Consider the following 27,989-nt stretch of genomic DNA (forward strand, 5'->3'; position numbering starts at 1 on the left):
ATTTGCACACACGCACACATGCGCATAGGCAAAAAAAAATACTAGAACAAAAAATAAGAAATCCATGGTCAGAAGTAAAGTGGAGGAATTGCAATGCCAAGCAAACCTAGCAGGCAGCATAAATGGCAAGGCCAACAAGAAGACTGCAACTCAAGTAGACAAAATAAATGTAACTGATGTTTGGATGAGCTCGATTGGTGGACAGTTGGACAAGTTTGTGACGGTTTAGTATGTTCAGTGGATTCAAATCGTACGGATTAGTTTTAATTGCAGTATAAAATATTTAACCTATTTTAAGGCTATTTGAAGGATAATTGAATGTAATCAACTAAACAATGGACAATTAAAAATGAATTAAGAAAAAAAAGGTTGTAAGCAGTATTAAAACGTCGCAACAGCTTTAGTTTGTAACTGCCATCGGAAATGTGCGCGCTCAACATTCATAAATATTTCATATTATTCAACATATTGGCAACACTGTCACAACACCTGCCACTACAGCGCGACAAGCGAATTGCGACAATTATTGTGTCAGCTACAGCAGCAATGCAAACAAAAATAATAACAAAAATAGCAACAAATATTGTGAATACAAGAACACTAGCAGCTATAACAGCGCCAAGGACAACATCCGCATCCGCTTTTGTTGATGAAGTCTTGCCGCATAATGACAGCGTTGCCTCTACACGATTGTTGCATGCAAAAGCCATTGACAACAGCATCAGCAACAAAACCATGATATACTCATACAATAACTACAGCAACAACATCAACAGCAACACTGATGATTTCCAACAGCTGTTGAACAATAAATTACAGGAGGAGCAAAAGGTGGGCGGTGTATCCCCTGCGCTGACGATGGTCGATGGCGTTACGGGCCTGCCAGCGCCGCCGGACCATCGTTTACTCTCGCGCAAACGTCGTTATTTGATCTTTCCGGAGGGTAGCTCTTTTCAATTGGGTAAGTCTGTTTAAAGTTGACAATTTACTTAAAAACTGTTGAAAACTACTGAGAACTGAATTTATTGAGTCACTGCGTGCATAGATATGTGAATGTGTGTGTGTGTGTGTGTGTGTGTGTGTGTGCACTCATAAAATGCCGACGGGATTGCAATTACCAAGACTGTGTACGAATACTCAAGAGGGTTATTTTGCAAAGTGATTTTATACGAATTTCAAGCAACAATGTTAACAAATGTTTACTGAGAATTTCAGTTGAGAATTTTATTTATATTTTTCAAATTCTAAGCTTTTTCAAAGTTCACATAGACAAAGAATAGTGCATTCTGTGCAAAATTCTGATGTCCTTATAAAGAATAGGGTATGTGCATTTGGTTTTTCGAAGATTGGTCATTTACAAAGGCGTCAAAGGAGTACAAGTAATAATATATATTTTTCTTTTATATTACTTGACATTGAAAAGGCCTCTGACTCAATCTGGCATGATGGATTGATTCATAAGTTAATCAGCTTTAACTTTCCTCTGCATATCGTAAAGCTGATAAAAAGTTTTTTGGCCAATCGTTAATACAGTGTATGTTTGAATAATGAATACTCTAACTTAATTGAATTACCCACTGGAGTTCCTCAGGGATCAGTACTTGGCCTGGCTGTTATATATTATTTACTGTTCAGATTTTCCACAAGTTGAAAATTGCCAATATGCTATGTACGCTGACGATATTGATATTCTATTCGCATGAAATCGGCGATGAAACTGTAGTACGTATTTCTGACTATATGCATAATTGGAAAATTAAACTGAATGCTGGAAAAATACAAGCCATCTCTTTCACCAGAAAAAGAAGTCCTTGTTATCTACCTAGCACCAGGTTAACGCTAGGCACTCATCAAATATCATGGCAGAAATCTGTTAAGTACCTCGGAGTAAAGTTTGATAAAAAACTCACTTACAGCGATCATGTTAAATTTATAACAGAAAAAGTTAATATAGCTATTAAAATGATATACCCTCTTATTAATAGGAACTCCAATTTGAGCAAGGAAAATAAATTGGTAACCTACAATTCTATTTTCCTATCTATAATATTATATCCTTGCCCACCATGGGGCATAACTGAAAACTCGCATATTAAAAAATTGCAAATATGCCAAAACAAAGTTCTCAAAATGATGCTAGGGCTACCTTGGGATTTTTCCACTAGAAGACTTCATAGGGAGTCGAATGTAAATATGATAAGTGAACAAATTCAAAAAATTACTGAACGGTTTAAAATACGCTGTAGTATGTCTGACAATAATTTAATTTCAAATCTTTATAATTAAGGTAGAGTATTTTATGTAAAAATAATCAAACTAGCTTCTAAGATTTATAGCGGAGGTTTTTTCATATAGTAGTTTTTTTCCTCCGAAATAGCTACCTATAAAAGTACCGAAAAATATGTGATAACAAAAAACATGTTTTAGAATTAAGGTTTAGTTACCATATTCTGTAAGTTTTGCTAAAAATTATAGATTAGGGCGGGTCGATTTAAAAATCGCTCATTGCTCTGTGAAAATCGTATTCTAGGGATCAAAATAAGAAACTTTTCCGAAGGAACCATACCCCTAAAACGAATTCTGATGGCCCCCCCTTTGGGTCGAACTTTTGGGTAGGGACAATTTCAATTCTACCTGCTGTGTCTTGTGATGGCTTAAAAAAACAACACAAGCAATTTTACGATCTGCAATTGTGTCACAGTGATACCTTCTGTTTTTAAAACGGTTGAATAAAAAACCCACAGAACTATGTTTGCGACATGCAAATGCATCACAGTGATGTCTTGGTTTTAAAAGGGGGTTGCAAAAGCGCTAATTTCTAATAATTTTTTTAATTTCTTTTCTATTACTAAGTTAAATTCATTTTTTCATTTACATATGTTCTGACTAAATAAATTTCTAAAGAGAAAAATAAACTCCAAAAAGAAAAAACATAGGCATTTCAAAGTGGAATTTTTCAAAATTTGCAAGTTCGACCAAAGGGGGGACATCAGAATTCATTTTAGAGGTATAGTTCCTTCGGCAAAGCTTCTTATTTTGATCCCTAGAATATGATTTTCACAGAGCAATGGGCGATTTTTTTGCCTCCCGACAAATCGACCCGTCCTAATATAGATGTAAGATTTTTGTCTACTTTATAAAACACACAATTGATTATATATTTTTTTTTGCATAAAAAGAAAGATCACATCCAAAGTAGTCCAAAAGACCTATTTTCAATAAAAAAGAAAACAGCACATGTTGAAAAGTTACAAGCAAGTTAGATTGAATATGTTAGTTTCAGTTAAAAATGTAGATGTCCACATTATTTTTAGAACTTCAGTAATGCTTGTGCGTTCTATAGCTGTGAAATGCATCTTTTTCTGAGTTTATTAACAATTAATTTAATTTGCGTATTCATTTTTTTAAGAGGGATATGGAAAGTGATGATATCTACCAAAGTCACAGATTCCGCCTTCTAGAAAAATATGGCAATCAGAGTTTGTAATATTATAAAAGATGTGTACGATGTTATACTGATCCAGGGCGAAGTGCCTAAGAGTTTTATTTGTTATATTTTTTGTAGACAAAGGTTACCGCACACAAAGGTCGTTATCTGGTCGAAGAATATGTTTTTTTTCACTAATAAACAAATAGTAGGGAAATATCTGATGATATCACACTCTTTGCAGCAGGATTTCTGACTGGAAATATTCTTCTTAAGAAAAAAAAAAAATAAATGTAAGGCGCGATAACCTCCGAAGAGATCTAAGGCCGAGCTTCTCTTCCAATTTGCGTCGTGCTCCTCTTGATTTTCCCTACAAATTAGCCGGACGGGACCTACATGTTTTATGCCGACTCCGAACGGCATTTGCAAGGCCAATTTCCTTCTAAAACACAAGAGAGAACCAAGGGCATCCAATATGACTTGAGTCGGATATGACCTCTATATAGTCGTTATGACAAGGCTATAGCTAATAGAATCTCTCTACACGTTGTTTTGTGGGCTACAGTAACACAGTTTTAGGCTAACAATGGCAAAGGTTCATTATTTAAAGAAGGGGCTTTTATTTCCAATTACAGTTATCATCTCTTTTCTCCTCTTTTAATTTGCCTTAAGACCTCAAGTATATTGGGCAGTTATTCCTAGGTATTTGGAATAACTCACATAGCTATAGAATAATTAAGTCAACCAGTACTGGCCTAAAATAGAAAACAGTTTAAAAAATCATCAAATTCACGCCATTACATTGTTTGTTTTTTTACACTTCTTATACTCAACTGAGCATAACGGTAGTTCGTAATTGCATAGAGTAATCGGGATAGGTAAAGATTTCAACATGGAAATAAAAATATTATAAAATTGGCATGGCTCCGCTTCTTTTTTGACCAATCATTTTTCCACGTTTCAGGAGCCGCAGCTGAAAGAAGAATTGGTTATTACTAAAGCTGTCGGTTTATAGTTAAGATGATGGCCAATTCAAAATTGTATCAATAATCTTTATAAATCAACATTAAAATTTTTAATAATATTAATATTTAAAACCCTTCCCATGTTCTCCTATTTTTCTTTTAACACAGTCTACGATGCCATATTTGGTGTTGTTGATTACACCAATTATCTCATTCTTGGTATAACGGTCGCTCTGGCCTGGGAATTACCGGATAAGCCGCAAGGTGAAGTACTCGAAGAAATTGCTAATCGTCTAAAAGATGACCCTGACAACCCAGATTTGAGGCCCAACGACACAGTAACAGCAGCGAACGGTTATGCGGACATAAGAATGGATAAGGCACCAATAACTATAAAGCACTTACAACCAACAATAATGAAAAGCTCACGTCCCAACTACATCAATCTGTTGACAGCCACAAGTCCAGCTGCACGCAAAAGTGCCACCAACTCCATGAGTACCCAACGACTGTCTGCTGCTTTTCATGCACCAATGCATCGAAAATATTACTTTTATAACGGAAGTAATAAATATGATTACAACAGTAAGAATCATAATTTGCTGCGAAGACCAACAGAGACTTACTACCATCGTAAAGTGGCGCTACCGGTTGGTGGATATTACAAAACACATCCAAGCGACTGGCGGCGTAAGGACAATTACTACTACAAGTTCGAAAGTAACAGTAAAACACGAAATAAAAATTTCACAACGAACACATTGAAAGTGAATCCTTTTAGCAAGTGGACTTCGCAGCGACGTTTCAATTCATCGCCAGCACGCACGCATAGTTACGTGGGTGAAGAAAATGGCTACTACAGCCAATATCCTTGGTGGAATCTGAAATCGAGGTGAGGCCAATGCTTTTGAAAGGCAGTTGAGTTTGAGTGGCGCTTTTTCATACATACACACTTACTTAGTTGCGTCAATACGGGTTCATTCATTTGATGTGAAGCAATTGAAATTGCAATCTCAACTGAAATTATCAGTAGCGTGCGACATGCAATCACAGCATTAGGGTGTCCGCTAGGTAGAATTCCAAAAACCTCCTAATTGGTTTTTAACAAACTTGCTTCCTTTTATAAACTTAAATATGAGCGAAAGATCCACTTTCTCCACCTCTGCCAGGCTGTCGAAAAAAAGTATTGCCAAGAGTTCTGAGTAGTCTTGTCTGCAGTCCTGGAGATATGCAAGGAAATTTATAAATCAACACCCCTTCCTCCTCATACTGACAGCTTCCTAAGCGGTTGCTTGATTGAATGCGTCATTGTCGAAGCATTGAAGCAGCAGCACAACTCCTTAGAATTTTTACTGAAGCTTTTTTGGTTGTGGTAGTCGCACGCCTCCTTTTACTGTTCATCTCATAAGCGGAGATCCAGCAAAAGGAGACACTATAATACCTTCGGACTCCCTTAAAGCAGTCTGGCTGCCAACAAATGATGCAGTACTCTCTTGAAGAAGTCCAGTCACTCCCTCTATTGAAAAGAGCTCTGACTAAAATGCACTCTAAAAGTTAGGAAATAGAAACGGCTGGAACCTGAAATTCCTTTTAATGCTACACGGATATTACTGTTAAAGCAGAGGGGCTCCTAACGAAAAGGCAAAAGAGGGCGCTGCGCTCGATAAATCGCGGTATTCGTCCTAATTTGCTTGGAAAAAATCGAAGAGACATGCAATGCATATGATCTTCAAGCAGCCACATGCATATAAATTAGACCTCGTTAGTAACAACAGATGTCGGGGGTGTGCGCTGTGGAAAGAAACGGTGCTGTGTTCATGTTCTGCACTCGAGAGGTCAAGGATTCTGCGGGCCCGAGTTTGCAGATCTCGAGGCAGCTACTAAGTAGCTGGTATCTTTATGGACATATGCAGTCTACGTGACGTTTTTAGTAAGTGGCCATTTCAACCTATCCTTCTTCTACCTACGTCACTAGGAGTCAATGACTGGCGTAATAAAGGCCGTATCGCACGTTAGATCAGCTTCAAGCAATACCGTAACATGTCATTTAATAATGTGGTGTACCCTGATTCGGCTGATTTACACATTTTGAGCTCTCTCGGTCCAAGAAATTTGTTTTAAGGCCTGGCTTGAGACATATTTCTAATCTGAGAGCCATATTTTTAGTTTGTCTTACTTTAAGGCAAAACAATTTATTCGATAATTTTTCAACACCCTGTGCTCTATCATACAATCCTTTCGCAGCAACTTAAATTCACGCTTTTAAAATTATTAATTTTTATACGATTCATATTTTTCTCTCGTATGATTTTATTATACTTTGTACTTTACTCTCCGTTTACTACACATACAGACTTTCGAATTCATTGCGTAGAAAACCAATTCCCTCTAGACGTATTTACAATGCCAAAATTTCACAAAGCCAACAACAGCGACTGCAACAACAACGAAACGAACGGCAAGGAAAGTCAGCGTGGCAACAGCATGAAAATGAAGAAGAAGCCGAAGGAGCCGCATCCGGATTTAATCGACAACCACCTGCCACAGCACGGACACATCGAATTTATCCGGTCTTCGGTAAGCGCAGCATAGCAGATGAGCACCCAAAGAAGTCAACAACAGCAACAGTTGCAACAACACAATACACCATTCACAATAACAACAACAATAATAAGAACTCAAGTGCGAGTAACGCACACCAACAATCAATGCCTACTTGTCGCTATCGTCGCAGTGGCATCGTCGGTCCCGAGTTGAGTCGCATGGAACGAATTCATGTGAGGCATCATCGAAGTACAAGGCAAGCGCTATACGAGAAGATTGAAAAGTATCTGAACAAGTAAGTGACACTCATTTTGGCTGCATAGAGCAGCACATTTATTTTTATCATAGACTTTTTCCGCATTTTCCTTTGCATTACACACGAACTCTATCTTTTCACTTATCCATGATGGGACAAGTCGTAAATGTGTTATTCCTATAAATATGTGTATGGATGTAGGATAGAATTGCAATACACGTCGCAAATAAACAATTTTTTGGAATTTTTTATAGCGAGAATACAGGGTGTGGCAAAATAAAAAGTTATACATTACAAAAATGATAGTGATGAAAACTTCCATCTTTAGTCTTGAATTATTGAGCTTTAAAAGCCGGAGTTTTTTAACCAATCGAGTAGCATGCCAATACGCCAGTAATTACTTACAGATACTTTCAGAACATTTCTGAAGATTTAGCCGCTAGATCCTGAAAAGAGAGTCACGCAAAGAAACACTTTTGACCTACGGGTTTAATATTTACCTTCGAATTGATGCCAATCGGATGCAGTTCTTAGCTACACTTGCGCCAACAGCGCTCAATCAAAGCCAGCGTCTATTTCGGAATCACCTCCGACAAAAACAGTTACGAATGAGTTCGAAAAGTCTGCAAAGATGTGAAAAGTGTCAGTTGAAAGAATTGCGATGCGGTGGAACTGACCCTACCAGCTTCCGTTCAGTTCTGCGATGGTTCGGAACTAATGCAATTCGCTGCAGGGAGTACATACATATGTAGAGCGGCTACGTGGGCAATCGGGGCAAATATCTTAACAGGCAGGCAGGTATTTGCTAGTGAACACAGCTAAAGAGGGCTTTGGTGGTTGCAAGTAACTACAGTTCCAGAATATAAAATAATTGAGAAGCAGCCCAGCTTCCAAGAGGTCACATCGGGAAGCTCATTATGTTCGAGACAAAACTATGTTGGACGGTCCATATCACTGGAAAGTTTCCAAGAAATTTTACATACGAGTATAAGCAGAGATCAATCTGTATGAGGCTACTCGAATGGGATAATCGTTTAACTCAAGGCAATATATTCAGCTTAAATTAGATACTAAATAGTCCCCAATTACGTGGACTGGTTAGGGCTAGTAACACAACAAAGGAAGGCCGAAACAGTAGGAAGAGCTACATCATAGGGCGGCACTGGTGTGAATGAGACATTTTTGACATTTACTCAAACGATGGTTTATTATTCAGAACATTTCATGCTGCACTTGTTCTGATGAACGGGAGCTCTATGTATAGTTATTACTTAATTGACGCTTAACCGTCTAAACGGTTACGGCCGTCCAACAAGGCGCGCCAGTCGCTCCTTCGCTCCGCCAACCTTATCTATAGTTACTTCCTGCAAATACCAACATATGAAACCATTTTTTTCAAAATATTAACGAAAATTTGAATTTTGCTAACTCATTTTGTTCGTTTTGAAGAAGAACCGTTGTAGCATTAATCGCCTTCCTTCAACTTTTTATGCTTCCATGGTATCGTGCAATAAATTAGTCAAATATCGAAAATGTTTCGACACACCCTGTATTAGTTTGTTAGCATCCACTTTGGCTTGATATTCTGATGCATTTTCTTTTGAAAGTATGCAAATAGCTTTGCAGCGAAGTTAAGACAGCAAAGAGATTACTTTCAAGTCGATACAAGACATGTATGTGCATTATTTGATGTGTACGCATTAAAGTTCACATACTTTTAAATTCATGACTTCTTATCTATGAAACATTCTTATGTAAATTAGGGTCATCGAAAAAATTTGCAATTTATCCGTTGGAATGGAGAAATAAAGTATATTCTTTGAGCCATGATTGAGTATTAATATTCTTGACTTAGTCCATGTGCAAGCTGATCAAAACTACTTTTATCCCGACCTAACTTAAGATTTTTCTTAAAATGTTAATATCAGGGATTGCAAGTAATTATTAATGATCAAATATTAAACTATTAAGAATTAAACCATATTGACATCTACACACGAAATTCATCAATAAGATCCTTATTACTTGCGATTTACTTCATATTGATTATTACTTTTTGAGTTTTACTATAAAAATCAAAAACTAATAATTTTGAGTTTCTTTTGAAACAATAATGATTTTTTCTTTATATGCAGGGTTAGGCAGTCTAATGTACATTAGACTGGGTCGAAAAAAAAGTTGCTAATATCCGCCCCTAAATTTAAAGATTATGTTGGGGGTTTCGGAAAAAAAAATTTTTTTTTTTATCCTTCGAAATACAGCCGAAAAGGTTTTTTGTTGTAACTTGGTTATTTGACGTCCGATTTTTAAAATTGAGATGTCATTATTTCGGCCTTGAGAAGATTCACATTGCCGTTGCATGTCCTTTTAGGCCATGAAGTCATTTTCACATGACTAGGTCAGTTAACAAAGTTGTACACCCCCCCCCCCCAAAGGATCCTCTTTGCCTTACCAAACGAAAGTACTTATAAATTCAAGAAAATGTTGCTTTTAAACCATATTAAGTACTAAAATAATAAACAAATAAGTTATAGCACTTTCGATATTTATTGCAAATGTTATTTTATCTGATCCTTATTATACTTAGACCTGAAACTCGTGATATTTTTGGAGGAAAAATTATTATTAAGGTTTGCATTGGAAAGTTAATAAAGATATGCCAAATATCATGAATAGGGAAAGTCAAAGTAAATAAGTGAGTCAAACCTGTTGTTTCGTATTTATAATATTAACACTATGCGACAAAATCAACTTTTTTTCTGGGTATTGGACAAAACCCACTTTTTTGTAGAGATTGAAGCTTAAGTAAACAAAGTACTATCTCCGTTTTTCGTAGTTAGCCTCCAAAAAATATATATCGGCTTAAGAAGAAGTCAGAGTCTGACTGTAGTCAGAAGACAGAGTCTGACTTTTCACCTCAGCGCTTCAAATAAGGGAAAAGAGCGAACCACGACCACATTTTTACTTTTTCAATTTGCTGAACGCGTTTACAAAAAAAAAAAAATAAAATTTCGAAATGTATAATTTCGAACTTCGTAAGCCGATACCTATTTTTTGGAGGCTCACTTCGAAAAACGGAGATAGTACTTTTTTTACTTAAGCTTCAATCTCTACAAAAAAGTGGGTTTTGTCCAATACCCAGAAAAAAAGTAGATTTTGTCGCATAGTGTTATTATTATAAATACGAAACAACAGGTTTGACTCACTTATTTACTTTGACTTCCCCTATTCATTTTGTTTGGCATATCTTTATTAACTTTTCAATACAAACCTAATGTTGTTGTTGTTGTTGTAGCTTGCTCCCCGAAGGCTTTGGAGAGTGTTATCGATGTGATGGTCCTTTGCCGGATACAGATCCGGTACGCTCCGGTAACTCAGCACCATTAAGGTGCTAGCCCGACCATCTCGGGAACGATTTATATGGCCACATTAAACCCCCAAGTTCCATGAGGAGCACAACTTTGTTAGCTGACCTAATCATGTGAAAGCGACTTCATAGCTTAAAAGGGCATTAAACGGAAATGTGAAGCTTCTTAATGACATATCCATTTTAAAAATCGGTCGTCAAATAACAAAGTTACAACGAAAAATCCTTTTCGGCTGTATTTCGAAGTATAAAAAAAAATTTCCGAAACCCTCTCAACATAATCTTTAAAATTCGGGGCGGACATTAGCAACTTTTTTGTTTGTATGGGGACCAACCCAGTCTAATGTACATACATACATATTAGAAATTAATATCATATTAAGATAGCTAGAAACTTATTTTTCCTGTTCATGTAAGATAAATTCAATCGTAGAGGTTCCCGGCAGCTTAGGTGTGGTGGTAGCGTGCTCTGCCTACCACACCAAAGATCCTGAGTTCAAGTTCCAGGCAAGAAATAACAAGGCAAAACAACATCTAAAATTTAGAAACAAGCTTTTTTCAATTCAAAAAACTTTGGCATAAAAATATTGCTGCTAGGGGTCTTTGCAGAGCAAAAAAAATTTGTTTTTTGGACGTAGTGTTTATGTTGAGTCATTTTTTGAACATGACGTCTTGTATTAGTGGGTAAAGTGCTAGAGTGTCATATAGAGGAGCGGGGTATTATCAGAAACGTAAACGGCGGATGGACAAACAGGCCAACATGGCCCAATTAAAACCTATTTCGACACTGATAATATTGCTTGGAGTTGAAGTTTAAATCGATCCCTTTTCCTTATTACGCGATATAGATAGTTAGTCCTCACACGTTCAAGAGAAAATATGTCATAACTTCTAAGGTTCCTGTGAAAGCTAATCCATTCTAATAGAAAGGATACATCTGCTAAGCCTTGAATTATGTCGAAAACAAAGCAAAGATATAGTATGATTCTTCTATTGTGTAACATTTTTAAGTTAATAAGGAGGCATCTTAAATTATATGTAGGGATAGGATCCACAAAGTTTCGACCGCAGCCATTCTCGTCTGCTAACATGGAAATTTAATATGGCCCCATATGAAAACTGCCTTTTCCAACTTGGAACATACTAAGGACATATAAAAAGTTATAATTTGTATGGGTCAGTAAATTCTGCAAGCATTTAATAAGATTTAGCATTTGTATGATTTATATGATATTGAAAGTAAACTTAAGTCAAAGATTTTTCATAAATCTCGAATTTCAGACTAGATGGTCAGTCGTGGCTCATTAATATAGTAGGATGTAGAGATTGAAGTACGAGACTTACAAAAGGTTACGTGAAAACATTTACTAATATTAAGATACTGTGTGAGATACAATAATGCAGCAGCATTAGCAAATGCGATAGTATTTGTATTTTTTATGCTAGAATCTGTAGCCACAAAAACAGCAGAAGAATCATCAGAGCTTAATGCCTGTGAAGACCGTGTATTGGTAGTTGGTGTGCTTTGTTTAGGTTTCGCACTAGCTTTATTTTTATCATCACTAACAGCAATTACTAATGCTTGAGCTGATGGAGCAAACGAAGTTTGAATCATTGAGAGTGTTTAATAGCGGCAAAAAGCGCACAATATCTGGTTAAATTCTGCAAACTCTTTAAGCAACGAAAACCGTGCAATTAGGTGTGTGTTATTGTTATTGATGCTGCCTTCAATATTGCTTCTGGTATCACGTATGTTATCAATAGAAAAACTAATCCAACAAGTATTTGCACTACTTCACTCTTTGCACACAAACAATCTGTGAACATCAGTTGGCCCGAAGCCAGTGCACCCCAAGCAGAGAACTGCAAAAATCACAATTTTCTTGATTTAATCAATCACTAAAACTTGCATTCACATTCAATCATGCGAATAAACTCATATCGAATAAACTCATATATGAATAATCTCGTAATTGAATAAACTCAGCATCTGTCTTTACAAGACTCTGTTAGCACGATTGCAATCGAATGACTGAACAGGTTTTGCGTACGATTGTATTGATAAAACGAATGCAAGCGGAGAATAAAATCAAAGCACGAGAATTAGTATCGTTTAGTTCGGCAAACAAACAGAATCGTAAGCAATGTATATATGTATGTTTATATGTATATTTATATGTAGCTTGTCGCCGTGACGTAAGGGCAGAAGAATCATGCAAATATTCAGACGCATGGAGTTTTCAAATTTGTCTTTTTATTCCGATGAATGTAATCGCGGTGGAGGCAAACGAGCAATCGCCTAAATTGATTATATTCACGCATGCAATAAGTTGGTTGATTTTAAATCAATGTCCATTATGTTCGTTTAAGCAAGTTGGATCATTGAACACGATCATGTTGCCGAATTTAATCGAACGTTGTTGTGTTCGATTTTTGCAGTTCATTGCCCCAAGTGAAAGATCTCTTTGTAATTGTAACATTGCACTTTAGATTGGGCACGATCTACTTTTTGCCCACACACACGGCATATCTACCCTGCAAAAATCGTTGGACCATGTGGTCCACTGGAGTACTTACCATTATACTCCACTGTAATGCAGCAATGGACCAACTCATGTTTCTACACGAACATATTGTAAGCCGATCATTGCTCGTTTTTAACGATTGTAATCACTGCACGATGTTTATTTGACTGTGGGTACTCCATAGATTACTCTGATGTAATGCGGAGCTGGAGTATATGGTCCAGTCCTAGGACATCGCAATGTTAATTGAACCATATTTTTTGTATGAATTGTGGTTAATTTTGGAGCACTCGGTTGGTCCATAGCGAGTACTCCATACATGCAAAAAATATTTGCGAGCTTATGCATATTTCAGAAAATCTGAATCAGCTACATATTTGTAAGCCTGAAAACGAGGCGCGAACCGTTGTAAACCGTCTGCAAACAGCACGTCGCTGCTCTTGAAATAAAACTATAAGTCCATAAACCAATCTCCTTTTAAGGCATTTAATAATCTTGTGCATGTTATTGCAAATCCCTTACGTATATTACTATTTGTCCACAAACACCAATGTGAGTGACTCACTTTCGGTTTCACTCAAGTCAAAGTTTCTAATCTTACAACTTACATACATACTTACGCAATATTATGGGTCTCAAGAGTAGGACAAATTACATTCAAAGTACCTACATTCATATTTCCATCCAGTTTTTCAATGTTGAAATGAAATTGCAATGCTTTGAAAAGATTTACACAACAACAAGAACCTGAAATATATGTTTGTACAACATGCAAATTGCAACAGTCATTGACGACAATCCTATTTAGTTACAGTTACGCAAAACTTCCTGCTTTATGGCGATCTTCTTTGGAAATGGCAACCGGCAACCAAGAACCGGATGTTGCAGTTGAATTGAGTTACCAGCATGGATACTAACTGTGGCCTCTTATTTAGATTGGGTAAGGTAGGGAAAAATTGATTTAAAAGAGTGTGCGCAGCAGAAATGAGTTTGATTGCTAAAATAAGAAGTGAATTTGAATGCAAGCATTTCTGCTTTTTGAATTCTCATATCACCGCACAGAAAAAAATGAACTGTTGTAGGCAGCTCTATGTCGAGATTGAAATTATTGATATTAAATAATTCAAAAAAGAAAAAATTTTTGGAAATTTCACAAGTGAGGTTATCACGATGCAAATGGCAATGGGGGCATGTGAGCCCTCGTCTGGTTCTGTTGTTTTCCAGAACGATTATTCGTTACCTTTGGTTGTACACCAACCGGTATTTATAGTTCAAAGGTGGATTTTAAAGTATTGCCAAAGTGCTTGTAGATATTTGAAAAAAAAAATGTCAGCTACCCAACAGTGGCTTTTGCGATTAGCTGAAGCAAGTGGAAGTCAGACATTTTAATCCTTGTTTTGTGTGTTTGTTCCTTACATTTGTTCATCTCATTTTCCTTCCATTTCCTCAACCCGTCCAACTTACCACTCCCTCATTAACGATAAATTCGATTTTTTATAAATAGGTCGATCTCTGATCCGAGAATCCCCAATATTATTGTAGGCAAAAAGCAATCCGTGTTTTTAAGAATACTTGATAGTACAGGTATGCGCCTGGTTCATTTCCTGGATAAAATGCATACGAATTAATAGCGTAGACAAATTGCTACCTAAGTATCAAATTTCGAGCGAATCGCGTATCAAACAATTCGTTTTTTTAATATATGAATTTAAAAGTAAATCGTATATAAACTTTCGGTGTTGATCTGGTTTGTTTAGGAGGTGTCATAAACGAGAGTTTTCAAACAAAATAAGACCAAGACCTAAATCGAAATAAAGGGGCTAGCCGTCCCCGCCCCCCATTTTAGATTAATTTTAGTATGCCAATCAATTCCAGCAATTTGTATACGGGTGTGAGCAGCGACGTTGGCCGTTGTGCTATTTGAGCATAAAATGGGAATGTTAGAGAGCAGTAGGCCTTTTGTTTTTATCATAAAAGCATAAACGGTTGCAAAATAAACGTTCTAGGTAATGCATGGCCCTGTTGAGAAACTAAACAATTTAACCAGACACATAAATAAAGCAAACACATGTAATTTTAAGACTTTAATTAGGCAAATTCGCCAAGTCGATGAGATATTTTTCTCTTAGCAAATTAGGGTCTTCAGTTTTATATATAATAAAGATAGCACTTGCCATCTAATACCTATATATACTTTGACATTTAAACTTGTAGTACCTGAGCGACCAAGCTTTGCTTGGCAACGCTTCGTTGTGCTGGCAACGTTTCTTTTTTTTTAATTTCGAATAGGTGGCAACCTTAAATAACAACCCCACTCAAAAATTTCCCTATTGTAATGCGGAGTGAAATACCTTTCGTTTGATACCCATTCCGGCATATCTTATGCAATTTTTTTTAATTCCGAATAGGTGGCAACCCCAAATGGCAACCCTACTCAAAAATATCCCTATTGTAATTCGGAGTGAAATACCTTTCGTTTGATACCCATATCGGCATATCCCACGGAATTTTTTTTAATTTCGGATAGGTGGCAACCCTAAATGGCAACCCTACTCAAAAATGTACCTATTGTAATGCGGAGTGAAATACCTTTCGTTTGATACCCATATCGGCATATCTCATGCAATTTTTTTTTTAATTTCGAAAAGTTGGCAACCCTAAATGGCAACCCTACTCAAAGATGTCCCTTTTGTAATGCGGAGTGAAATACCTTTCGTTTGATACCCATATCGGCATATCTCATGCAAGTTTTTTTATTTCGAATAGGTGGCAACCCTACTCAAAGATGTCCCTATTGTAATGCGGAGTGAAATACCTTTCGTTTGATACCCATATCGGCATATCTCATGCAAGTTTTTTTTATTTCGAATAGGTGGCAACCCTAAATGACAACCCTACTCAAAGATGTCCCTATTGTAATGCGGAGTGAAATACCTTTCGTTTGATACCCATATCGGCATATCTCATGCAAGTTTTTTTTATTTCGAATAGGTGGCAACCCTAAATGGCAACCCTACTCAAAGATGTCCCTATTGCAATGCGGAGTGAAATACCTTTCGTTTGATACCCATATCGGCATAACTCATGCAAGTTTTTTTTATTTCGAATAGGTGGCAACCTTGAGAAACATTCTGAGTGGCAACACCTAGGTAGAAAGTCTTAGAAGGTGATACATTATCTCTGTGCCAAATTTCATTTAAATCGATTGAGCAGTTCCCGAGATCGTTCGACTATACAAACAAATAAGAATTGCTCGTTTAAAGTTATAAGATTTACTTTTCAGTGGAAAAAGATTAACCATGGGGCACCATGTCGTATACGTAACATTGTGGAATATTTTGAGAACAAGCTGACCCAATAAAGTAGAAATGAAATTTTATTCATAAAAAAGACTGTTTAATGTTGCTAATTTGGCCTATTTTCACACGTGTTCTCCGGCGAAGCCAGTAGCCGTCATAAGATCACCAGTAAAAATAAAGTCCTTGAAGCGAAGGAGCGAAATTGATGGGTGCACATAGCGGTTGTTATTATTAGAGTGCCATTCCGAGTCAGGAGAGACCATGCAACGTTAAGATAGCTCTTTGCCTTTTGAACAAAATTAAAAAAAAGAGATTTAATTGAATTTCTTTTTTAATTTCACACCAATGAATAGTGTAAAAAGTTATTACTTTTTTGACTTGTTTGACACGAAAAAGTTACTGAATACCTTCGGTAACAAAGAAAAATTTAAAGAGCACCCAAAAAAATAGCAAATCTAATTGGGCACATATACACGTTCATATGTTTATGACCTTAAAACAATGTACTAGTCACACTCACACACACACACATCCGCATTTTTCACGTGATGTCATACTGTTGTCATATCCACTCAAAAATATTATACTAATATATACAGAATTGCCAATCAATTTCAATTTTCTTCTGCTTGAAAAGATTACAACTGTATAATCACACAATCCTAACAACAAATATGCAAATATACTTACCAAAATGTAAGTATGTAAATGCATATAAAAATTGCATTTCACAATATCCACCAACCTTAGTTATGCAATGAGATAAAAACCTATAATTTACATGTAAATACTATTCTACATGCTTACATATGCGTATACATATTGTTTTTGTACGTATGTAGGAACATAAGACCATCGGAACATGAGTGTAATTGTTCCTTAGAGAGCTAAGCGCTGACATACATAGGAGTTTGTATGTGTTTGCGTGGTTGCATCAGTGGAAATACCAGCTTGCACTTACTCATACTTATATGAATATGTTCGTATGGATAATTCTAATAAAATTTCATAGCAAATATATGATAAAAGCAGAATTTCATACAAGCTAGTTAACATACTTATATTTGTAGGTATGAAACTAAATTCAATCACAGATATTGCATATGAAATCTGAATGCTTTCAAGCAGAACGAAACTTGATTGTATAAACATATCAGTTAACTTTAATACATACTCAAAGATTTATGCACGAAATATTTCCCAGTAGTCCAACGTTTTCAGTCAAAGTTAGTTTTGAAGATGAAACCAGTCACTTTTGGATGGTTGCATGCCTCATATAAAAAATGCATTTATTGAATAAAAAATGTTAGTGAACGTTGCTTTATTAAAAATCACAGAATTACACCTAACCATATTCGTACCATATGAAAAAACGTTTACCGGTGCGTAAACGTAACCTTTTTTTATTATTTGTAATAAAATAGGTGCATACCTACTCTTGCTAATTTTAAGGGTTTTCCTCTTTTGCTTTTTGTTGTCGTTCAAATCGAACTGTCAAATAAACTTTAATTTTCCTTATAAAAAGGATCTTTATTTACCGCACTATGGAAATACAATTTCACAGTTCAAAATATTCGCGTATTTCACTTACAACGTGTTAAAATCAAACTGAATAACCATCACTTGGACTGTTGCATCTTTCGCATATTTCCCCCAGGGTCTAGTCTTTTCGCGAACAACCTTCTCAATAAGTTGCTTATTTACTTCTCTCTGCTGTATCTCATATTCGCTGTTGTTGTTATTGTTGTTGTTGTTGTAGTGATAAGGTTGCTCCCCGAAGGCTTTGAGGAGTTTTATCGATGTAATGGTCCTTTGCCGGATACAGATCCGGTACGCTCCGGTAACACAGCAATATTAAGGTACAAGCCCGACCATCTCGGGAACGATATATGTGGCCACATTAAACCTTCAGCCCATCCCTTCCTCCCCACCCCCAAGTTCCATGAGGAGCTTGGGGTCGCCAGAGCCTCGTCTGTTAGTGAAACAGGATTCACCGCGGATAGGTGTGGTTGACAATTGGGTTTGGAGAAGCTATATATTGTGCTGGCAACCTGAAGGGTTGCGATACACAGCCCCTTGAATCTGGTATTTTAGTCGCCTCTTACGACAGGCATACCTACAGCGGGTATATTCTGACCCGCTGGGGTTGTCTTCTATGTATATGTGTGAGTAATGTTATTTGCGCTCCTTGTGGCTATGTAAATGTGTGTGCAATGTTTGCGTAGCTGTTTGATTTTATAGTTGTGGAGGATTTATTTGCTAGTGGCACAGTCTGTGAAAAACAAATGTTTGAGCAGTTGGCTTTGGAGAAAAATTATGAAAGTCCTCGGGTATATGGTCTATGGCTGAGCTGTGAATATTTACAATCAACGACTGCGCTGCTTATTTGATTGTAGCCAAATTTGAAAGCGTTTTTTGTGATTTGTAAATTACAAACTACAATGAGCTTGGTTGTAATCACTTCGCTTGTAATCAATCTAACAATGGATTTAGATACACTATGAAATTCTATTATTGAAATCGTCAAATATACAATAATTAGGCCATTAGCTGCTTCAAATAAAGTGTGCGATTCATTACTATGGTCCGCCTACCGCAATTCTGGAATCATATTCATGAAAATCAATATTACAAAAAACCAAAATAATTGTTTTTGAGATTGATTGCAATAACAATTTTTATAAAATTTGCGACTGTAGCTACGAGGTTTTTGCAATACATGATTGCATAAGAAAGCTGATTGCAGTCACTTTTATACAAATAATTGAACATTTAAATTTTTGGTCACATAATACTCCGAAGTGATTAAGAATGGAAAGGGCAAGTGGTAAATGTGAAACGGAATTCAGCCACTGAACTATACACTTACGGGCCGATTCTGAGCTTTACCGGTAAATTAGTACCCAGAACATTGTGTAACCGAAAATCGTTACCAGTTCTTTTATTCGCGTTTCTGGCCAAAGTGGTAACGCTGTCATTACCGAAAAACTCACAAATGTCTGTGGTGAAATTTAAAAGTTGGTTTTCTTCGCTTCAACCATGGCGGAACGATACAAAGTGGCAGCATGCGACAGCTGAATATAAACTTTTTTATTTGATTTGATACATCAACTTCCGGCGCAGTACGATTTTGACATTCGTCCATTGAATTTACAAAAACAAAGTACATGGAATTTTTATTTATGTTTGTAGGTATGTCACCATGCTGCCACCTTGTATGGTTCCGCCATGGCTTTACCGAAAATGTGTCACTCGTACGTACGAGGTTAACGAATAAACGAGACGATGTGTATATATGTACATACATGCATAAAATTTTACATAGCTATATTGTAATTTATTCTGTGAAAGTACATAATGTAAACAAATATATAATATATAGCAAGAGGCAACACTTTTTTACTATTATCTTTACTTATTTGCGCTTACAATTCTTTATTTTTCAGTTTTGCCTTTTTCTAAACAACAGCTGTTGGGTGGTTATTTCGCTGTAACCACCTACTTTTGTGGGTAAAAAATTATCCGGCTACTTTCGTGGATAGAATACCAAAAGGGTGTAAAAGTTTCCACATGATTTCGTTACCGTGGTGAAGAATATTGTTACCACACTAGAATCGGGGCGTTACTATTGACTTCGTCCCCCTTTTTTTTTTTTTTTGATAGGTACAAGCCAAATGAAAGTTAATACAACATTTCATGTTCATAAATGGTCAAACAAGATTCAGAATATGTAATCAGATAATAAACACTTTCACTATTCATTTCTTTTAAATTGGAGATCGAAATCCAGCCGGACGAACGGACAGCTGGAAAGAGGTAGTATAGACTGGATTCTAATATCTTAAAGGTGGTACACCTGAAAAGTATTTGAATCTTGTTTACGAAAAACAAGACAAAATATTGAATGATCAGTCAAACCGATTGGTAAATTTGTATCAACTCTTATAATTAGTTTTGTTGTAAGACTTCCTAGTAAATAGCCAGTTTCAGCCAAGCGAGAGTGTTTGCTGGGGATTATATTAGAAAATTTTCCTAACACATATGTATGTACGTTTGTATATATACTTACATATAAAGGGGAGATTCACACAATGCTTATTAGCTGCCTTGCAAAGAATCCAACCATGTCATGGAACAGTTACATAAGCTACAATGTGAAGATAGTGACAAACGAATACTTTTATTGTGTTTTTTCACTGACATTGCCATCGAAATTCCTTGTAGATTTAGAATTCTTTGAGTAAAGGACAAATCAATGTGGATATGGTAAATTAAAAAAAAGGTCAACTGCAAATGTCACACGCTGGTGACAAAATAAACTTCTGCTGAAAGCTTCAATTACTTAAAACAATTACATGGCATAAGAAAGCTTTGTGAAGTACTAAATAGAATGGACCAATGAGATGAAGATGATAAGCAAAATCGTGCTAGTGGATGTACAATTTTGGATAATAGTAAAATGTTAGATAAGCAAATTTTAAAACGCTCGCTAAAAATAATTAACTCAAATATTTTAACGGGCCGGGTGTAGAGCTTTTAACTGAGCTACCTATGTATGCAATATAAAATCTTAAAAGCGTGCAGCGAAACTTTCTAAACTTAGGCTGGGTGCAAGTTCGCTTAAACTAAACTAATGTTCCACAGCATTGCAACAACTTGGAAAAAGATTGTCAAACTGTGCGAGTTTATGCGGGGAATTATACCCAACAATATAAATTTGAGACTTGAATGGTGTTTGCAATGAATTTTCTGAATTTGAGTTGTTATTTTTCGAACTGGAATTGTAATTTGCTGAATTTTAAATTGAGATTTTCTAAACCTGAATTGAAACTCACTGAATATAATTTTTAACTTTCCCAGTGTGGCTTGTAACTTTCTGATTTTACAATGAAGTTGCTGAACTGAAATTTAAGCTTTCTGCATTTGAAATGAAGTTCTATACTTGAATAGTGGTTTTCCAAATTTGAGTTGTAATTTTCTGAGCTTGAATTGTGTTCAAAAACATTGACATTCGCTGAACTTGAACTCGAACATTCTGATTATGTGTTATATTTACTGAATTTGAATTGCTATTTAATTGAGTTGATTTCCTATGAACTTGAATTATGATTTTCTAAATTTAAATTGAAATTTCCTGAACAGGAACTGTTTCTTTCTGATTTTAAAATAAAGTTTTTGAACTTGAATTCTGAATTTGAAGCGAACTTCTGAATTTTAATTGTAAATTTCTGTATCTAAGTGGTAATTTTTTCAACATGAACTGTTTTTTTCTTAATTGTAATTTTCCAAATTTGAACAGTGATTCTCTGAACACAAACTATAATTTTCTGAAATTAATTTGTTTATTTCTAAGCTTGAATTGGGATTTTCTGAATTTAAGCTGCGATTTTATGAAATAGTAATTTTCTCGCCAAAATCTTTAAAGCCTGCAGGAAAATTTTCTGAACTGCAATTTTTGAATTGAATTTTATTTTTCAATTGAGATTTTCTTAGCTTGAATTAAAGTTTTCGGCATATGAGTTGTAACTGGAAATATAAAAACTATAACCATCTCATTTTTAAATTAAGTTTCTGATCTTTAATTCAAGTTATCTGAATTTAAACTGAAAAAGTATCATAAATTATTATGAGCTCTTTTAAGTCTATTCAACACACTTCAATTTGACTTTGTCTTTCTCATTTCAGATTGGACATTAAACACAGTCATCAATGCATATTGCGCGCTCTTTGCGAGACTGGACAAAAATCCAACGAACGTCGGCCTGGCACTTTTGTAGGCGAAATAATGCGCGCTGTTTTTACAATTCCAGAAGCGTTGGAGGCAGATATTCTACAGAACCGCATTCACTACAAAGATCAACGCTATGATCGTGCAAATACTTTTGAAGGCAACTGTGCCAAAGAATATTCACTCTGTCAGCAATCATTGTGGGACACACATTTTGTTAAATAATTCAACAAAAAAATAAAAAATTAACAGCTTTGAAACTTAAATTGTTAAGTTAAATTCTTTTAGCGTAATTTTTTTTTTTAATAAATATCACACGTTGTCAGTTCCGCGTTTGTCCCATCAACCAGGCCAACATATTGAAAGGACATGCTGCTTTTAGCTCCAAATCACATTTCTCATAATCCGATTGTACGATGCGGCTATATTCGTCTTGAATCCCACTTTTTGTTGGAAAACTGTGGGAAGTAAAATACAAAATTTTTTGTTTTACTATATTTTTTTTGTTTGTTTTTTTCATAAAATTTACATTAAGCAGTTTCAAAATGAGTGGCGCAAAATAATTTTGGAAATGATGCCCATGCGACTGAAAACTTATTCTTTAACGGATCTCAGATATGGTGAAAAGGAATTTTAGGCTCCCTGACTGTTTTTGTTATTAGCTCAATTTCATGTACATTCGCAAACTTGAGTATAAAGTAGAAAAAAAAAGCAATTCGTCTATATAGAGCAGAGGTTGAGATATATCGGGATCTTTTAAAAATGCAGTTTAAACAGAGCCCTGTAAAGTCCAGCTATCGATATTTCTCATTCAGATCAAAACTTGAGGACCGAAACAATATAACAAGAGGGAAAGCAAGTTTTGTTAGATGGCACACACATTGAGATAACATTTCGAGTTTCGCCATAAATTTTTATGTAGATTATCCGGTAAACTAAAGATTTGATAATAAATTGAAACGTGGTTCAAGGTTCAATACGTAAAGCAAAAATTTTCGCGATAAACCTACGAGAATATTTAGGCCTAGCTTCTCTTCAAATTCGAGTCTTGCTGCTGCGACTGTGAACGGCATCTGCAAGGCAGATAATTTTCTCTGAGATGCTTTTTGTAGCAGAAATACGCTTTTTATAAAGTATTTTGTATTTGGGGCTTAAACCTAAGATCTTATGCTTAGTAGACGAGCACGTTACCTCCACACCACCATAGCCGTTAATGAAGATATATAATCTTGCGGCGGATCTTTAAAAGACCTTCTACAAAGCTATGCACCTCAAAACTCACCCAATGCAACAAAATGGAAATATCAAATATCGAAATGCATATTTAGAAAAATTTAGACAAGATTACACATAGTGAAATACTAATGTAAAAACAAGGGGAAAAATTATGTTTATCCTTCATAAAATGGACCCTAAAAAAATATTTTAATGCACGTCGAAGGAGAAAAATTATTAAGTGGTTAAATTTTCTATCTCGAATGCAACTTCTCTTCCTAGGTAGCAACAAGTAGTACAAAGAAATAAAAAATTTAAGCAGTAACTGAAAGAATAAAGCTGGCAAAATCAACCGAATTACGGATTATTCATCTAAAGTTACTGTGAATTTCAATTGCAAAATGTCAACAAAAAAATGCCATAGCTCTGCTAATTATCTTTTATGATTATTATTAGCCGTGTTTTTTAACACGCTTATATCCGTTTACGCTTAAACTATATATTGACTGCTAGTCGACAAACTATAAATACACCTCTGAAATTGCTGCGCATAAATTTTGTCCTACTAAATTTCAATACGCTTTATACTCAGATGTAACTGAAATATGTGTCTTTGTTTCACCCTCTACACTAATTCTATGTATTCTATGTGTGCCCACAATTCATCGCAACTGATTCAGCTATATGTTATACCCTATGGCCATCAGAGCGTTGCGTCTCCGCTTTTCGGTACACCCTGTTGCTGTAGCTAGTTGTTTAACCACAGCCGCTAGATGGGTCTCCTAAGCATTATCTAAGCGAAGATAGGCGTTTTTTAACACGCGCAAACGAAACGTATACGCGCGTGTTAAAAAACACGGCTATTGTCACCCTAAGAATACCAATGAAAACTGTTAAAATAACAGATTTTCAACATAAGAATAACATCGAATACTGTTGATATTGTTACGAATATTAGCAAAAACTAAGGGGTGCTGCTATCTCTAAGCCGATGCTAAGCAGTGACGCGAATTCACATCAATAATTCAATAATTATGTATCTACATAAACGATTTTTTTTTTTTTTTTACATAAACGAAACAATAATTGCGTCTACACATATGTACCATGTACGTATACGGGCAGCGGAGAGTCAATGCACGCATATATCTGAGATACTCCTGAAAGTATGCAATGAGAAAAGCTATAAAATTGTGCAATTGTAGTTACAGCTGAGAAGTTTGAGAGCTGATGGACTAGTAGATTCTGGAAGCGCATAGAAGATGCGAACGTTGAAATCAAAGAGTATAAATGGCAACAAGTGTAGAGGCGCTGGAATTCAGTTTGATTTCAGATTTCGATTAAGACGCTATCTAGCGAGCAAGAGCAGTATTATTTTGAATAGTAGAGTTTCACTTGAGCTATCAATCAGTTTGTTTATTAAGCAAGCTATTCGTTGCAAAGTTTGAGTGTTATTGTGAAGTACTTTAATAAAGGCCATTTTGCATTATTAAATATTGGAGTTATTTATTCAACAGTTTAGTGATTCGAACTCAGCAGAAAATTGCAAATAAGGGGAATTGTGGTACCATGGTCATAAGAATAAAATTGTGGGCGCCGTGAGCATAATTTCCCGAATCCTCGACATAATGTAGACAGTTTCTCGCTGTTGATATGGCCATAAAAATCAGTTGTTTTAACAGAGAAATGAGTTAGGTTGATTTAGAATTTTTCATTTTCGCAGAATATTGTTAGCCCGTGACCAGCAGTTTCTACTCTGTTGAAATAACTAATTAATTGGTTCGTTTGACAAAAAACATGGTTGCGTTAACGATAAGGCGATCAATTTTACCGAATATCTGTTAATTAAATAATAATAAATCAAAGTTTTTACTTTACTAGCTTTATATTTTCCGGTGTATATCCATCACTAAATTGATTGTCGATTTGGTCCTTTTTCGTACAAATATTTTCACTAAGAATACTCCTTGTGAAGGTTTCGCTCCAATAATTTTCATGAGTATATCAAGCAACCGCCGTGTTGTGGTGGTAGCATACCGAAGATCCTGAGTCCACGCCCCGGGCAAAGCGCATCAAAGAAACAAGGTTTTTCAATTAAAAGAAAGTTTTTCTAAGCGTGCCCGCCCCCCGGCAGTAATTTGGCAAACAATCTATCGCAAACTTTTCAGTGAAAACTCATCTGCCTTTTAGATACCGTTTGGAGTCGGTGTGAAACATATAGGTCCCGTTCCGCCAATTCGTAGGAAAAAATAAAAAGGAGCACGATGTAAATTGGAAGAGAAGCTCGGTAGAAAATCTCTTCGGAGGTTATCACGCTTTGCATTTATTTTTTTTTATATGAATGTCAAACCAAGCCCATCCATTTTAACGACAATAAATCGGCACTCTGATGTTTGCGAGTGTACCCTGTTCATTTTAGCAGTATAGTAGCGTAATAAATTTGATGTAGGGAGGCAAAAAAAATCGCCCATTGCTCTGTGAAAATCATATTCTAAGGATCAAAATAAGAAACTTTTCCGAAGGAACCATACCTCTAGGGGCAAATTTTGAAAAATCCCACTTTTAAATGCCTATGTTTTTTATTTTTGGAGTTTATTTTTCTCTTTAGAAATTTATTTAGTCAGAACATATGTAAATGAAAGAATGAATTTAACTTAGTAATAGAAAAGAAATTAAAAAAAATTATTAGAAATTAGCGTTTTTACAACCCCCTTTTAAAACCAAGGCATCCCTGTGATACATTTGCATGTCGTAAACATAGTTCTGTGGGTTTTTTATTCAACCGTTTTAAAAAATGAAGGTATCACTGTGACACAATTGCAGATCGTAAAATTGCTTGTGTTGTTTTTTTTAAGCCACCACAAGACACAGCAGTTAGAATTGAAATTGCCCCTACCCAAAAGTTCGACCCAAAGGGGGGGACATCAGAATTCGTTTTAAAGGTATGGTGCCTTCGGCAAAGTTTTTTATTTTGATCCCTAGACCACGATTTTCGCAGAGCAATGAGCTATTTTTAAATCGACCCGCCCTAATGTTCACCCTAGCTGTGATCCGATATGTGTTTCAAAACTTTGTCAATTCATTTTCAAACATGGAGTTGGCACAACGATTTCGAGGCTTCAGTTTAAAGGTCACAATTTACTGCGCAACTAAGAATATTGTTGCACTGCCTTAATTTAAACTCCTTTTAAAATCTAGATATTTGTATAACTTACATGAACATTAGCCGAAGTATGTCTTGTACCATTGAATAGCCTGGCGGAAGCAAGAAACGCTTGCAATCACAAATAGCACGTAGAATGCAGGATTTCATGTCAATTCCAAGGCTGAAAGTATGCAACAATAAACGCATTTTAAAATATTTCTACTGCTTGAAGGACAACCCTAATAAGAATTGTAAGCAATACCCCATCAAGAATTAATCTAAACTACACCCACTCAACTTCCAACGATGTGTTATTTCACCTTACTCGAATAAGGAATTTCTTATATACATACATGCCACTCAAACTGTCCATCTGATAATACAACTGTCTGCGATCACGATAATTATGGTAATGCTTCCATTCATAATGATCATCCAATTCAGGAAAGTGTGCATACAATGGCTCGATTTCATCCAATTCATCTAAAGCATCAACTATATTCGGCTGACTTTCGGAATTACGACCTTCTGCGTTAACGTACCCCATTTCTGCTATAGGTGTGTGACGTTGCCAACGAGAATTCTTTGGCCAAGTGCTGCTAGCTTTATTTGAATTGTTCCATTTTCGCCATTTGTTCAACTTTTGCTGATTGTTTTTCTGCGCTGCCCATGGCAACGTCATAGTCGTCCACTTACTCCATTTCGGATCTTTTGACAACCATGCCGGTTGCTTTTGCGGCCATTGTTTAGCAGGTGTCCATTCATAACGCTGTGCATACCCAGGAGCACCATATTTAGACAACTCTTGCCACTTTAGTGGTTGTTTGTAATATTGTGATGGAGTTGTGGATTGCACTAATTTCTTTGTATCCACCCATTGCAATGTTTGACCAACATTCTCATCAATACGTTGAACTTTTGGTGGTTTTGTAGCGGGTTTTGCTTTATATCGTATAAGTGAACCAGGGATTTGTACAATTAGTGGTGTAGTAGGTCCTTTTGGCTTAGGCTTCATCGTGGTCGTCGGGCGTAAGCGCTTCGGTATCAAATCTAGTCTACTTGTTATCATGGGATAATAACATGCCAATTCTATATTGAAATTAAATCCACTGGGAATATTGGCGACTAGCTGTTTGCTTAGATTCAGCGTAAATTTGAGACGTGTCTTAGGTGGGGCCAATAGAAAACGTTTCTGACGCATAAAAATACGTTCAACTGCAGGACGAAGTGCGCTTGCGTCTTTCCCTCTGTTCATGTTGCTTGAAATATTAGTGGCGAACGATTCGTCCTTAGTCAAAATAGTTGTGGTATTTTGACCTTTACCACTTAACAAGTTAGGAAGTAGTAATATGAACAATAAATATAATTCATGCACAAATTTCATTTCGATTGTGGAGCCAACATTGCGCTCGAATTTAAATTTGGTACTAATTGCAGTGAAAGCTTTCGAGATGTCGCCAAGCCATATAATTCTAGTTAATTTTTTTTCCATCCAAGTTCTAGTAACTGCCATTGATT

General features: G+C 35.9%; 2 protein-coding genes across 2 annotated transcripts; one reads left to right on the forward strand and one right to left on the reverse strand.

Moving 5' to 3' along the window:
• The first annotated feature begins 288 nt into the window (after positions 1 to 288).
• LOC137238824 (uncharacterized) lies at positions 289 to 22,362 on the forward strand. The gene is made up of 4 exons (XM_067763848.1): positions 289 to 961; positions 4,561 to 5,284; positions 6,746 to 7,231; positions 22,069 to 22,362. The coding sequence occupies exons 1-4, from the start codon at positions 424 to 426 to the stop codon at positions 22,334 to 22,336; spliced, it is 2,016 nt and encodes a 671-aa protein (XP_067619949.1). The 5' UTR covers positions 289 to 423; the 3' UTR covers positions 22,337 to 22,362.
• LOC137238825 (uncharacterized) lies at positions 22,318 to 27,855 on the reverse strand. The gene is made up of 3 exons (XM_067763849.1): positions 26,825 to 27,855; positions 26,542 to 26,652; positions 22,318 to 22,569 (listed from the first exon to the last, which is right to left on the reverse strand). Exons 1-3 carry the CDS (start codon positions 27,853 to 27,855, stop codon positions 22,434 to 22,436), a joined length of 1,278 nt encoding a protein of 425 aa, XP_067619950.1. The 3' UTR covers positions 22,318 to 22,433.
• Positions 27,856 to 27,989: the final 134 nt, after the last annotated feature.

Source organism: Eurosta solidaginis, chromosome 1, assembly GCF_040869045.1.
Source record: "Eurosta solidaginis isolate ZX-2024a chromosome 1, ASM4086904v1, whole genome shotgun sequence".
Lineage (NCBI taxonomy): Eukaryota > Metazoa > Arthropoda > Insecta > Diptera > Tephritidae > Eurosta > Eurosta solidaginis.

Coding starts and splice junctions, on each gene's coding strand:
- LOC137238824 (XM_067763848.1), top strand. CDS start 424: ATGTGCGCGCTCAACATTCATAAATATTTCATATTATTCAACATATTG. Junction 5,285..6,745: donor TGGTGGAATCTGAAATCGAG/GTGAGGCCAATG, acceptor CTACACATACAG/ACTTTCGAATTCATTGCGTA. Junction 7,232..22,068: donor ATTGAAAAGTATCTGAACAA/GTAAGTGACACT, acceptor TTCTCATTTCAG/ATTGGACATTAAACACAGTC.
- LOC137238825 (XM_067763849.1), bottom strand. CDS start 27,855: ATGAAATTTGTGCATGAATTATATTTATTGTTCATATTACTACTTCCT. Junction 26,653..26,824: donor ATGGACAGTTTGAGTGGCAT/GTATGTATATAA, acceptor GCATACTTTCAG/CCTTGGAATTGACATGAAAT. Junction 22,570..26,541: donor ATACTTCGGCTAATGTTCAT/GTAAGTTATACA, acceptor TACTTCCCACAG/TTTTCCAACAAAAAGTGGGA.